At 39.6% G+C, this 14,131-nt stretch overlaps 2 protein-coding genes across 3 annotated transcripts in view; one reads left to right on the top strand and one right to left on the bottom strand.

Moving 5' to 3' along the window:
* The first annotated feature begins 257 nt into the window (after positions 1 to 257).
* Positions 258 to 14,131, top strand: part of CCZ1 (CCZ1 homolog, vacuolar protein trafficking and biogenesis associated) — a 15,251-nt gene continuing 1,377 nt past the window's right edge. The window contains exons 1-14 of the mRNA XM_013296195.3: positions 258 to 485; positions 2,208 to 2,305; positions 2,420 to 2,513; positions 2,611 to 2,685; positions 3,736 to 3,783; positions 4,408 to 4,491; positions 6,761 to 6,936; positions 7,540 to 7,621; positions 8,220 to 8,281; positions 9,155 to 9,266; positions 9,931 to 9,964; positions 10,312 to 10,429; positions 12,646 to 12,804; positions 13,899 to 14,026. Of these exons, the coding sequence (XP_013151649.2) occupies positions 387 to 485; positions 2,208 to 2,305; positions 2,420 to 2,513; positions 2,611 to 2,685; positions 3,736 to 3,783; positions 4,408 to 4,491; positions 6,761 to 6,936; positions 7,540 to 7,621; positions 8,220 to 8,281; positions 9,155 to 9,266; positions 9,931 to 9,964; positions 10,312 to 10,429; positions 12,646 to 12,804; positions 13,899 to 14,026 (1,369 nt within the window). The 5' untranslated portion in view covers positions 258 to 386. The remainder of the gene's footprint in view (positions 486 to 2,207; positions 2,306 to 2,419; positions 2,514 to 2,610; positions 2,686 to 3,735; positions 3,784 to 4,407; positions 4,492 to 6,760; positions 6,937 to 7,539; positions 7,622 to 8,219; positions 8,282 to 9,154; positions 9,267 to 9,930; positions 9,965 to 10,311; positions 10,430 to 12,645; positions 12,805 to 13,898; positions 14,027 to 14,131) is intronic.
* The window catches only part of LOC106112110 (radial spoke head 10 homolog B2-like), a 25,053-nt gene continuing 17,562 nt past the window's right edge, over positions 6,641 to 14,131 (bottom strand). For both annotated transcript variants that reach the window (XM_055805333.1, XM_055805334.1), the window contains exon 21: positions 6,641 to 8,402. The gene's annotated coding sequence lies outside the window, so the exon portion shown is untranslated. The remainder of the gene's footprint in view (positions 8,403 to 14,131) is intronic.

Here is a 14,131-nt window from a genome sequence, read left to right as displayed (position 1 = left end):
CCCTGCAGAAAAGGGGCGTTTTGGCCATGGAACGATCGGGCCCTGCAGCACCCGGCGGTACGGCCAGCAGTCCCCTGCCGCCGCACTCCCTCTTGCAGAGGAAAGGCCAGGCCCGCCTCGGTCCCCCGCCTCCGGCGAGCTCCTGCCCTCAGGCGGTGCCGGCGCCAGCCCGGGCCGCGCGGCGCTCGGCCCGCCACCTGGCGCTCTTCGCCCCGCCCGCAGGAACGCTGCCCCGCGCCGGGCGCGCTTCCTGCCCCGCGCCGTGCTCTTCCGGGGCGGGGGGAAGGCGGAAGTGGTGCGGGGCCGGTGCCGGCGCAGGGCCCCGGGCTGCTCCCCGATGGTGTGTGGCGGCTGCCGGCCCCAGGCGCGCTCGCTCCAGGCTCGGTATGGCGGCGGCGGCGGGAGCCGGCCAGGAGAAGCAGCTCGCTCCCACCCTGCTCAGTTTCTTCATCTACAACCCCAAGCTGGGGCCCAAAGAGGGAGAGGTACCGAGGGGGGCGTTGCGTCCCGGGGCTGCGGGGAGCGGAGGGCACCCCCGGCCCGGCCTTGGTTGCTGCAGGGGGCTGCGGGGCGGCTGGCTGGGCTGTGCTGACCCTCTCCGTGGCTGGGCCCCCGCGGGATTAGCGCTTCCCCTTGCGGAGCATCCCCGGACAAAGGCGGCCTCCGGGCACAGAGCCACCGAGGGCCTGTGTGCTGGCAGCCTCGGTGGGGCCGGGGACAGGGCCACCTGCATCCGCAGCCGGCTCTACTTCGGACGAAAAAGGAACAGTAACCGAGGGCGGTTTAACACTTGCATGTAAAATACTGTACGTGGGGAGCTGGTCTGTTAGTAACTATGTTTTACTGATGCAGTAAATATTTCTAAAAATAATTTTCTCCAGGTAGATAGAACGCAGCAGAAAGCTTAGTGTTTAACTTAGTTAAATTCAACTTATTGCTAGTATTTTCTTGCCGTTGTGATCTTTAATAAGTAAACTTAAGAAGCTATAGTCTGTTTTTAGAGAGAAGCACCTTGTATGGTTCATGTGATAATCTTCAGTTTTAATCGGTTTTGAACAGGGCGGTGTACTTATGTACGTGTTAATGACCAGGGTGATGAGACTGCACGTGTCCTCAAGTCTGTGGGCAACTCCAAACTGGGGAAGCTGCTGATATACTGGAAGGCAGGGCTGCTGTTCAGAGGGACCCTCAGCGAGCTGGGGAAACAGGCTAGCAGAAACCTCATGGAGCTCGATGAAGGCAAATGCAAAGTCCTGTGTGTGGGATGAAATGATCTCGTGCACCATGTTAGGCCAGGGGCTGACTGGTTAGAAAGCAGATTTGCAAAACAGGGCCAGGGAGTCCTAGTGAACAACAGGTCCTACATGAATCAGCAGTGTGCCCTTGTGGCAGTGAAAACAGCGTACAGGCTGGGTTAGTGAGTGTGGTCACTAGTCAAGTGAAGTGATTGCTTCCCCTGTGCTCTGGGTTTGGGAGGCTGCTGGTGGGCACTGTGTTCTTCTGGGGCTGCCTGGAGTAGGAAAAATACCGACAAACTGAAGCAAACACAGTGGAGGGCCCCGAGTCGGTCAGGGGGCCATGGTCAGTGATGTACTAGACAGCCTTAGAAATCTGGAGTTGTGCAGCCTGAAGAAGAGACGGTGCAGAAGAGGGTCTGATGGCTATCTTCACCTGCCTGAAGGGTGGTTATAGAGGATGGAGTCAGGCTCTTGAAATGAAAGGATGAGGTAATGGAAGAAGTTCCAGCAAGGGAAATTCTGATGAGATAGAAGAAAAAATTCTTCGTAGTGAAATGGTCAAACAGCAGAGCAGGGCCTGGAAAGGTTATGGAATCTCTGTCTTTGGAGATACTCAAAACTTGACTGGACAAGGCTGCGAGCAATCTGACCTACCTTTAAAGCTAGCCATGCTTTGATCTGGCTTTGAAGCTACGCTTGCTTTGAACTAGCTGTGAAGAGACTAGGGCCTATGATTTCAATAGCCTTCAATTTATAAAGCATTTCAACATATCTTGGGATGACTGACTGCTTAAGTGTGCTTAAATATGCCTTTTATCCATTATTACAGAAGCCCATTTAGGTACAAGATAAAATTCTGCCTAGGAAATTAAGGGATTAAAGTTAAAAACCAAGCAAGCCATGAACTTGGTATTCTTTAACGTTAATTCTGTTAAATACATTCACTTTGATTCTTTTTTCAAATTTTAGGAAGAAAAGAAGATTCTCTTCTATCACCCAAATGAAGTGGAAAAGAATGAAAAAATTAGAAACGTGGGACTGTGTGAAGCTATAGTACAATTCACAAGGTACGAAGTCTGATTGCAAGGTTCATTGTATTAGCACAAGCAATGTATTTTAAATTTCCCAATCATATGTTGTCTTTTTGTGCATGTGTATAAATATCTGTGTTTTCTTTCCAGGACCTTTAGTCCAACAAAACCTGCAAAATCCCTACATACGCAGAAGAATAGACAATTTTTCCATGAACCTGAAGAAAACTTCTGGATGGTCATGGTACTTATGCATGTGATATGCATATTTCTAAAACATCATATCGCAATGTTCTCAATGCATTCTGCATTGTCTAATACCAGCCTGTTCCACTTCCTAGGTTGTACGGAATCCCATAATAGAAAAACACAAAGATGGAAAGCCAGTCTATGAATATCAGGAAGAAGAATTACTGGTAATGCTGAACTTTTTTCTTTTCTTTTCCTTTTTTTTTAATGGGGTTATATTGCATTTCAGGAGTACCTCCAGAAATGTCTTGGTTTGTTTCTTGAACTGCTGCCAAACTGATTTTTTAATATATATATGTATCTCCATAGATATTGAAAAGTACTTTGCCCTTTTTCCAAAGTTTAAAGAAGAAAGCAAGAAGCAGTTCAAGATCACCCAATAAACATCAATGAACTATACAGCTGTGAGACTTTTAGCTTGGAATAGGTGAATAGTTCTTAGGATCTGTCTGTTTAATAGAGTTCTTACAAGATTTTAAATCCATGTATTTTTATTAGGTTTAAGTGTATGTGTTACTACTTTCTTAAGACTGCTAGTAATCCTTACTAATGATCTGGAAAAACAAACAGCTCATAACTGTCATGGGATTTCTTGTCCAAACTGCAGCATCATTAGGTCAATTTAATTGTATGCAGAAAGGGTATTTGGCTGGGTAGGATATTTTAAAAGCTGATTGCTTATGCTGCCTCCTTTCATTACAGTGTGTACTACTTCTTTTCCTTGCTGTGTTCTAAGAAAAGGGCTGGTGTCATAGGCACTCCGTTTTGCCAGACAAACAATAAAAGTCTTTTTTCTTTTTTTTTTTTTTTTTTTTTAATCTGGGTTAAGGTCCTAGCCCAATAAAAACCTGCTATGATGTCCCACCTCCTTTAGCCTTTGACCTGGATGAAAAGAAAACTTGTCAGAAATAAGTTCATTTTCACTGACCACTGGCCTTAGGGTAGGGCACTATTTGTAACTGCTCTCTTGTGCGTGAGTTGTTAAGGTGCTTTTAATATTAAATGTAAGGGACAAAGGGACTCCCTTTACTGAAACAGTACTTTGTAAGTACAAAGAAATGTCTAGATGCTGACTGGAAATGTTCTTTTAACTTTTCAGAGATTGATTTCTCTAATTTGTGTTTGCTGGCTCTCTGGTAAGATGTTATGTGTAGCTCAGCCAAAATATTTGAAATTCTGCCTCTGCTTATATTAATGTCCTCCTCTCTTTTCTGCAGGATAAGGTTTATAGTTCGGTCCTACAGCAGTGCTACAGCATGTACAAGGTAGAGTTAATACTAGAGGCTCCTCTTCTGGGCAGAGGAAGAGATGCTCGTGGTACCATTTGGATGTGCAAGCTCATCATTGCTTTGATATTGCCTCATTACTATTGTCTGCTCTCTTCCTGAAGCTCTAATAATGTTGATGGAAGAGAAAAATAAAGCTTTTGCAGTTATCTGTGCTGGTTCATTAGCTTATTACACAAACAAAAGCCTTCTAATTTCTATGAAGTTCAAATTTCTTCTTTCAAGTGCAGTTACACCATGAAGCATTTGATTTTGATGGTGTCATATATTACCTGTTGGAGAAACAATACTGGATAAAGGCCATCAATCTGGCTTTTGAAAAACAAGAGTATAAGATACTTAAATGACACAGATTAATAATTTCTCTACCATTAAAGAATTTAGCTTCCTTTTCTAATTCTGCTTCTGCTGCCATATATACCTGGACCCTGCAAATCTGAGAGATGTTTTTTCAATAAAGAAGGGGTACATTTGGATCTACTTGGAGTCCAAATACTGAGAAACAGAAGCTTGATTGTATACTAGCTATATCCATGGCAGAGTTGTAAGAAAGTACTGTAAATGATTACTCAACTGACTGATTTTTATTTTTTTAACTGTTAGCTTTTCAATGGCACATTCCTGAAAGCCATGGAAGATGGAGGTGTAAAAGTTCTAAAGGAGAGACTAGAGAAGTTCTTCCATCGGGTAAGACCTTATTTTTCAGGCACATAAAGTGTGATTCTGCATTGGAAATAAAATGCAAAAATCTTAAGTGGCTGCCATGTGACTAAAATATAGGCAGTGGAAAGGTGTAGTGGCAACACAAAAAATCGGGTTACTCATTTCTTCAAATACTTCTTACTAAGGTGGTAGGTTCTTTAGGTGGAGTTGAACCACAAGCAGGGTTATGGCTTGATGGACCAGCTTAGCTGTTGGAGATTTTTTCTGATGGAATCACATTTCTTCTCTGGAAATCCTGTGTTAACGTTTGAATTGGTTAGTGCGCTAACAATCCATGCAGGCCTATTTGAGTAACTGTTGCAAGAATCATATAGGTTGGGAGGAATGCGGAGACGTCATCCAGTTCAGCCTCCTACTCAAAGTAGGGTAACACTGAATTCAAACTAGACTGCATAGGGCTTTGGCTGGTTGAGTCTTGAAAATACCCAGGGATGGAGATTCCACAACCTGCATGCACCAGCTTCAAGCCCCATAGTACTGTGAAGTAATGGAGAGTTGTAACTTTTAACTTCCCCCCCACCCATCTCCACTGCCCATGTGGAATTAATCATGCCTGATAAGGTTTCAGGAAGTAACGTCTTTGTTATATAAGTAGTATTCATAATTTGATTTCAGTCTTCAAAAGCTAATGTTTTAGGGAAAGTATGGAAAGCAAAACCTATTTCTGAGCAAGAAATCACTCAAATATTATTCAGGTATTTCTTGCATAAAGTAACTGACTTTGTAGTTATGTCTGGCAGAATTTTGAGTTCCTACAGAAAAGTTTAATCAAGGTAGTTTTAAAAGATGGCAACCAAGTGTCTGTCTGCCCCCATTTTTCTCATTTGCGTGGAAGCAAACAGAAGACTGCTGTCAACGGTTAATTCACTTGGGGTAGAGATGTGAACACTGACATCTCTGATAATGATGGAGTGTAGACACTATACTGGTGTTTAAAATTTTGTTCTCAACAGTTCTTTAAAATAACACAATACTGTGACAGTGTAAACAGAAATACAGGCTTTGCTTGTGGGTTTGGGGGGTTTTTTGCTGGTCTTTTGTAAGACTTGTAGAGTCTAGAATAAACACTGGCATAAGCACTATGTTTGATTAGCTGCTGTATACTTCTATCTAGACTGAAAAATAGAGCATGGCAAAAAACAAAGTAATAGATTTTTATCTTTAAAACATTGTTTTTCTTTTAAGTTCCTATTGAAGATAAAACAGTATTCGCTATAGATCTGTATAATTGAGAAATCCAAGGAAAAGTTGTTTCCCTGTTTTGCTGGGGAATTGGAAATGCTTAAAAAGTTTGGTCATGCAAGTTGTTCTGTTATAACCCTATTGAACAAATTTGCTATGTGTTGCTGGCAGGCTTGAACTGCACTGAAACTCTGAAAGGAAATGAGACTTTGATTATAAAACGTAACAGAGATCTGTCATAGTATTTGTATGTATTTTACTTCTTGAGGGTTTTTTGGTAATATGAAATGACTGTAGAGGGAGCCATTGGATAACTCGTCTTTCACCAAGCAGAGCATTTAATAGTGCATTTGATATCTCTTGGTAAAGGTTACAGTCTATCAAGAAAGAGAATAATATAAATTATCTTTTACTTTACACATTGAAAGCTAATGGATTTATCTGCTAATATTTCTAGTTTTGAAATTAGAATACTAGTAAGATAGGCTGTTCGTTCTTATACATTCAGAAGGTCTTGAGCTAGCCTTAAGAGCTGTTGTCACTACGATTAAAGAATAGCAGGCTGACACCTGGAATCACATTTACACACTCCTACATAGAATCATAGAACAGTTTGGGTTGGAAGGGACCTTTAAAAGCCATCTAGTCCAACCACCCTGCAATAAGCACAGACATCTTCAACTACATCAGGTTGTTCAAAGCCCCATCCCACCTGATCTTGAATGTTTCCAGGGATGGGGCATCTACCACCTCTTTGGACAACCTGTTCCACTGTTTCACCACCCTCACAGTAACAAAATCTCTTCCTTACATCTACTCTGAATCTACTTTCTTTTTGTGTAAAACCATTAGCCCCTGTCCTACTGCTGCAGGCCCTACTAAAAAGTCTGTTCCCACATGAAGGAATATGACATAAAAGCAGAACTGGAAGGGGTTTGGTTTTTTTCATCGTTAGTCTAGATTGCTGGGGATTAGACTCAAATTTGTCATTTCAATCTACACACTGGAAGTTTTTTGAATTCTAAAAAAACAACTGTCATTATTCTCTTAGTACTTGCAGACACTGCATTTACAGTCTTGTGATCTGCTGGATGTGTTTTGTGGAATCAGCTTCTTTCCACTGGATAAAATGACTTACTTGAAAATTCAGTCGTTTATTAACAGGATGGAAGAAAGCCTCAACATAGTCAAATATACTGCATTTCTCTACAATGATCAGCTTATCTGGTAGGTACTTCAATAATTCTTTTGCGTGTCTTCGGTTTCTCATCCTATAAATTAATGCCGTAATAGCAAAGCTTCTGAATCAGTGAAACAGTTGCATGAAAATGAGAGAACTGAGAAATGCATTGGTCTTTGGCTTTAAAATCTCTAACCTGTACCAAATGATTACTTCCAAGTTGGCCTGGGGAGCAGCTAGTGCAAGTGTCTTTGTCATTTCTATTGCAAGAGCCTCTGCGCTTGTATGCAGGTTCCTCTGTAGGACTTCAGCAGAGAAGGCTAATCAAAGGATTGGGTTTTATATGGTTCTGAACCAGGAAGTTGCAATGCTTGTGAAGAGTTCTACTTAAAAATTGACTTGAGAATAGCAAACTTGATCTTTTTTTGTTTCAATATTGTTAATATTTCTAGTTTACAGCTAATTTAGATGTCTTTTGTATTTAGCAAATAAACTAACATTTTATTAAAAATTAATGTTCTGGGATTGATTCTACTGAGACCCTGAAATGTTGCTACCCTAGTTCAGTATGTGCTTTGCCTGAGTTTTGGAAAACGTGATCTGAACTGCAGCACAAACCACTTAGGTTTGTTTTCTCCCTGATGTTCTAGGAGTGGACTGGAACAAGATGACATGAGAATTTTGTACAAATATCTCACGACATCTCTGTTTCCAAGGCACATGGAGCCTGAGGTATGGTGGTGGTGGGTGTTACTTGGTTTTGTGTTTGCGGGGTGTTTTTCTTCTTTTCTTTCTGTTTGTCTGGTACTGCTAATGGGTGAAATACCAAAGAAGAGTCTCTCTCACTTCCACCCTCCACCCCTTAAATGTTAGTTTAGGAATTCTGAGATGTATTGCTTTTGGGGCACTTTAGTAAACTCAGTAGTATTTGCACCTAACACTTATAATATGAATTGTGCTGATAATTTGAATATGAGAAGGTGATAGGGAGCTAGTTTACTGAATGTTGATACCTGATGACTGCTCAGTACTGCATATGAATCACTTCAGCTTAATGGCTAAATGCTGCATGGAGTGCCAAAAGACTGCATGGAGTTAATTATTCTTCCCCCATCAAAAACCTCAATAGTTTTAAAATTAATAAATGCAAAATCAGAACGCCCTGTTCTATAAGCATCTCTTGCACTTTATCTCCTTCATGTTATACAAATAGTATATATCTTCATGAGTGGTAATTTCTGCAAATGGTTTGCTTTGTTTTGACAGTCCACAAAATGTAACAGAAAATACCTCTAAGCTGTTTTTTTCTTTTGTGTGTTTTTTGCTTCAGTTAGCAGGAAGAGATTCTCCAATACGTGCTGAAATGCCAGGAAATCTACAACACTATGGAAGGTAGCTCTTGTTTACTGTCACCTTATTCCCTCAAGGGCAGAATGTTTGGGAAGATACACATTCCACACACAGTTCATTCCAGAGGGTTGCACAGTAGTTGGTGCAATGTTAAACTTGACCTCTGGAAAAAAACAGAAAAGGCTTCATTAACATTACTGCATATTTTTCTTTCCCACTGTTCTTAATGCACTGCATGGAAAATTTTGGAGCTGCTCGTTATTTCTTTTTGGTTGGGCACTTCAGACAAAGGTTTAGATTTAATCTAGGGATATATCTATTTATTTTTCCTCTGTACTCACCATGTCAGAGTGGGGAATTCTGTACTTAAGACTGGGCAACATTATTTTGAATAATTGTGGGACTGGACATCTTTATCACAGTAATTCCTCTTGCCTGATTTATTGTATTCTTTTGGGATCAAGGCACCGACACTCAGTTCCTGTTCTGCACCCCCCCCAAGTTTAGGTGCTTCTAATACACCACTGTTCTACATAAAACTAATTTTAATGTCCTGTCGGAAAGCAAAGGAAGAGTGTTTTCCCAACAGCAACAAAAAAAGGGTTTATAAAGATAAGTCACAACTTGAATGTGGAAAGCGTTTTGGTGTTCCTTTGATAATCTGCACAATTTATTTCCTTAGCATTATTATGGCTTTCTGATCCTGTTTCTGTAACTCTTTGGAGCATATATGCAAATAATACTTTGTAAACTGTAATAAGTGTTGAGATAAAATGTAAAGGGCTCTACGCCTATCTGAATAGCTGAAAACTCATTTATTTAAATATATTCATACATTCAAGTAATTGCTAGTTTAAATAGGAGAAACTAAAATACAAGAATTCATCGCAACTGACCTCTTGAATTATTTTCTAGGTTTCTTACTGGACCTTTAAATCTTAACGATCCGGAAGCAAAATGCCGTTTCCCCAAAATATTTGTTAATACTGATGACACTTATGAAGAGCTTCATTTAATTGTTTATAAGGTATTAAGATTTCCTCTGCAATTACTCCACAGAGGTAGGAATCTATATGCAATGAAGACGACAATGATGTGAAGTACTTATGCATTGTATAGAAGGATGCATTGATACGACCAGGTTAAAGCAAAGAGACAGAAAACTCCTTTTCATGGTTCTGGCAACAAGCTTGAAAGCCTGAATCCTCTTTCTGTACCTTCCCCAAAATAGACAGTTGTTTTAGTAAAACAAAATACCAGCCTTCAGATACTTTTAAGTAGTTTCATACCTGGATTTATGTAGCATTAATCAGTAAAACATAAAAACTAATGTTTTTCTAATTAAATGGATGTTTCTTGTAGACATATATCCTTGCATAAAATGCATTTTTAGCAAATTTTACCTTTCCTCTAGAATGTAAAAAATGTTAACTGGGCTGAATTTTAAAATCATTAACTGTCCTGTGTTGTCAGGTCTGCAAAGAGGTTATCCTATTGAAGTGTTACCTTTACAGTAACTTGGTTTTTTTTTGGTTTGGTTTTTTTTTGGTTTGGTTTTTTTTTGGTTTGGTTTTTTTTTGGTTTAACTGGTTTACCTGTGTGTGGCTTCAGTGAAGTATCTGTCATTTATTTGAGGTAGTTGAGGTAACCTGTTGTAAATGGTTTTTTTTGCTCTAACTTTTTTGTTCTAGGCCATGAGTGCAGCTGTCTGCTTTATGATTGATGGTAAGTACATCACTCACTTGGCAAGACAGTACAGAAAGCTATTATGTGCAACTTGCTTTACTCTTGAACAATACTCAGTTAATTTGTTACTTGAGCGTCGTCTTTGTGAGTGCTTCTATCAGTCTTGGCTTTTGTTCCAGTGGTGTAAGTAACTCAAGTTACACAATAAAATTACTAAATATCACTTCCATTAGCTATGCACTTTCAAAATCATCCATAAGATTATAATTAAGAGTGAAAATTTCCCCAGGACTCTCACTGATGTTTAAAGAAAACTACTACAAAAACTGTACCTTCAACTGTGGGAAGAGAACCTCATCTCTCCCTTTTCTTTACCCACCACCTAGCTTCAATTCCACCTACGCTGGAGTTTTGCCGTAAACTGGACAGCATTGTTGGGCCTCAACTCACTGTGTTGGCATCAGACATATGTGAACAATACAACATCAACAAGAGAATATCAGGGTTTGTACCATGTTTCTGTTCCTGTTGCAGTCCCTCATTAGTTGGCTAAAAATTAGGTTTAATGAACTGCTTAAATAATGGTAACATGAGCCCAAATGTTGAAAGCATTAACAGTGTACTTTAAATGATGTTTGTCTACATTTCTGCATCTTAAGCTTATATAGTGCCTGTTGTTGCATATTGAGATTTCCCTGAAGTAACAACATATATGTTGTTAATTTAGGCATGAATGTTTATTAGTGGCTGAAACCTTTTTCCTCTCTGCATAATTGTTGCAGGAAAAATCACGTAAATATAGAAGATGAATCTCAGTGTATCAATCGAGATTCTGCCTCCTCATCCCCTAGCAGATTATTCAGACACAAGAAGTGAAACTCCTAAGTTTTGCTGCTTCCATGTATGAAACTAGCTGACCCGTGGGGATGATGAGTTCTAAGATCACTGTGCTGGCAGAAGTATATACAAGATGGCAGAAATGCCAGCGTAAGTGGCAGTCTTCTCTCACTGTCCCCCATGCTGAAGCAGAGAAGCAGCAGTTAATCTTAACTTTAGTTTATACTTTCTACGTTTGCTCGAGGAAAACAATCTCATAATGTTCACAGACAGCCCTTGGGCTAGTAGAACATTTGAGTTTTTTAAAAAATTGTCACTATCTTTGGCCATGTCTTTTGTGCTGATTTCCTTTGACTTCTGCTTTCCTAGGCTGCTGGTTTGTGTAATGCTAAAAGAACTGTATTTTTCATATCAAGTGGACACTGACACCACTAAGCTCTGAGTATTACCTTAGACACAAGGACTTACAGGCTGGACAGAGTGTATGTAACTCTTAATTCTGTTACAATTGGAAAAGGAAAATGAAGGTCTACGTACCAGAACAACTTCTGTTTAAGAGTTTGAAATGGGGACTTTAGTGAGTGGATTATTTGGTTATGATGCAAGTTTTACAGCCGAGTACTTCTTGCCAGAATTACTGCTCCTTGGAAATGTTGCTGTGTATGCTAGGTAAAGAAAAAAGTCTCTTATTTTTGGTTTTGCAGGACAAAGTAACTGCTTGAGGGGTTAAAAAAAAGTCAAATAAAAAGGGATGTTAATGCTTTGGAAAATCTACTTTGCTTAAAATTATAGCTGACTTTCCATAAAATTGTATTTATTTATTTAGATAGATTTCTCAGGGAAGCACGAATAGCATCGCGTATGGTGGAAAAAAAAAGGAATTAAACCAAAGATAGGTGTGTGACTGAACTTGTTTAGTGGTAGCATGCCAAATCAGCAAAATCGCAGGGTATAGAATAGGATGTGCTTGAAACTGAGCCAATCTACTAAATCATTAAACTTGGGGTTTTTTAATGCCATCTGGGTCTGGCTTTGGCAGCTTTAACTCTTTAAAAGTTTAATGCTATGGTGTCCTGAAAACATGATATGGTTTCTTGACGCTAATGCATCTAGGTGACAAGAGAGCAAGGGTATCTAGTTGTTTGCTAAGGTGAGTGGTGTCATCACAGTATCTCCTTGATTCTAAATAATACATAGCCCGAAGTAGCAACCGCTATAGCTAGTCTGAATTTGCTGGTGACTGCTACCAAAACTGCAACTCCAAGTGACAGATTTTGTTAACTCAATAAAAGAGGAAATGGAGGAAGACTGCCAAGGCAAGAATTTGAAAATAGTCTCTTGCTTGGCCCACACAAATGATGGAGGGAGATCTAATCACCTGGATCAAGGAAGAGTTCTCTGAGTGTAACAAAGATGTGAGTGGAAGATTACTTATTGATCAAATTAAAAACCTAGCATCCATTCAAACCAGGCTGGACTGGCACAGGGAAGAGCAGCAAGGAAGTAAAATGGGGACAGAGAAAAAACAACTCAGAAAAATGCAAACAAACTAGCACTGCGAAGTGGGACAAGGCCTTTACACTCCCCTGTGTCTATTTACTAGCAGCCAAAGCAGCAGAAGGGGAAAAACTGGTTGGTGTTGCAGGCTGGCATTTTGGGTGGTTTTGTTTTTTTAAAGTGTGGCGTGATCACACTTCATTTTAACATGAGTCTTAACCTACTTGGGTCTTTTCAATGTGAAGATAACTTCAGGATGTCTGAGTAAGTCTTTCACTGGCTAGTTACCTGTTCTGTGTGAAGCCTGTGCTTATAGAACATGACAGTATTCACAAGTACTTTCTTTTTTTTTTTTTTTTTTTTTTTTTTCAAAAAAAACTTCCTAGGGCTGAGAAGGAGCCTCAGTTCAAGTTTATCTATTTCAATCACATGAACTTGGCAGAGAAAAGTACCATTCACATGAGGAAAACACCCAGTGTATCACTTGCATCTGTTCACCCTGACCTCATGAAGATTCTCGGTGACATCAACAGCGACTTCTCCAGGTAATGCTTAACTATTAAATAGTCTGTAATTCCTTGTATCAAGATTTTTTCAAATGAGAGAAGATTTCATGTCTTTTTGTTCATGGATGGCTATTCATAGCTCTGTGACAAAAATGGTGCAACATGGATCATATTTGGTATTTTGTGTTGGTTTAGAAGTAGTCTGTCTTAAACAAAACTTCTGTTGTCCTTTAATAACAAAATAATTTATAGAAGAGTGAGGGGGTCTATCCAAGAAAATATCTGTAATCTATTTGAAGCTTCAGAGTAGTCGTAACAAATTTGAAGGGGATGTAAAGCCTAGCGCTTTTCCACTTAAGTCTGTCTAATCTCTGGATAAGTAGTGTAAAGGACAGGGAAACCTGTCTTCTGCCTATATTATACCTCCTCTGAAAGAGCTGGCTGCTTTTAGGGATTAGACAACAGATGAAATGCCAACCCTGCAGTTACTACATTACTGCTGATAAAGATGACTGACTTCTTGTCAAAGGGTATTGTGCTACAAGTTGGGAGAGACCCTTATTAATTCAAATTAATAAAGAACATGAAAATGCTGAATTATTGTCATGTCTATAACTAATCGGCAACTAGCAATTTTCCCACTCTGCTTAAGGATGAGGCATTCATTTTTCTGTAAATGCAAAAAAGAATGTTTCAGTATATTTTGGAAGTACTGGGTGAGTGGCAGCTTTATATAATTTCTCTAGTCGTTGAGCATAGTTCAGTTCTAGGTTTAACAATGAGATACGTGAAAGCTTATCACCATACCCTCTCCAGCTTCCATTTTTTTGGTCACTGTGTAGCAAATTCTATGCAGTGTGTCCTTAACAGTATGGAGCATACGTGTTTTCTTTGGAGCACTAGAGTGTTTGGCTGATGGACAAGTTAATTACATCCCCAGATAAGTAAATCATTGTCGTAAGCAGCCATTTATGAAGCCTTCACCCTGGATTATGTCGAAGTTAGTATTGGTAGTCTCTTAGATACTGCACAACCACAAAAATTTATGACAGTAAACTGTCCCACTCATTACAATAAAGTTGTTGAAGATTAAACTTTTTGCCACATTTTTTACATTCTAAAATTTCTTTCAGAGTTGATGAAGATGAGGAAATTATTGTGAAGGCAATGAGTGATTACTGGGTAGTTGGGAAAAAGTCTGACCAGCGAGAACTGTATGTTATTTTGAATCAAAAAAATGCAAATCTGATTGAAGTTAATGGTAAGTAAGGATTAGTTTTTATTACCTTTAAATACAGTTACTACTAAAATGTATGTCCCTGAAGAAGTAATAAAGCTCATCTCGCAAGAAGTCTACAGAGGGATT

The sequence above is a fragment of the Falco peregrinus genome, chromosome 5 (genome assembly GCF_023634155.1).
Source record: "Falco peregrinus isolate bFalPer1 chromosome 5, bFalPer1.pri, whole genome shotgun sequence".
In the NCBI taxonomy this organism is placed as follows: domain Eukaryota; kingdom Metazoa; phylum Chordata; class Aves; order Falconiformes; family Falconidae; genus Falco; species Falco peregrinus.
The sequence above is the reverse complement of the archived record's forward strand: the minus strand, read 5'-3'. Positions and strand labels throughout refer to the sequence as shown.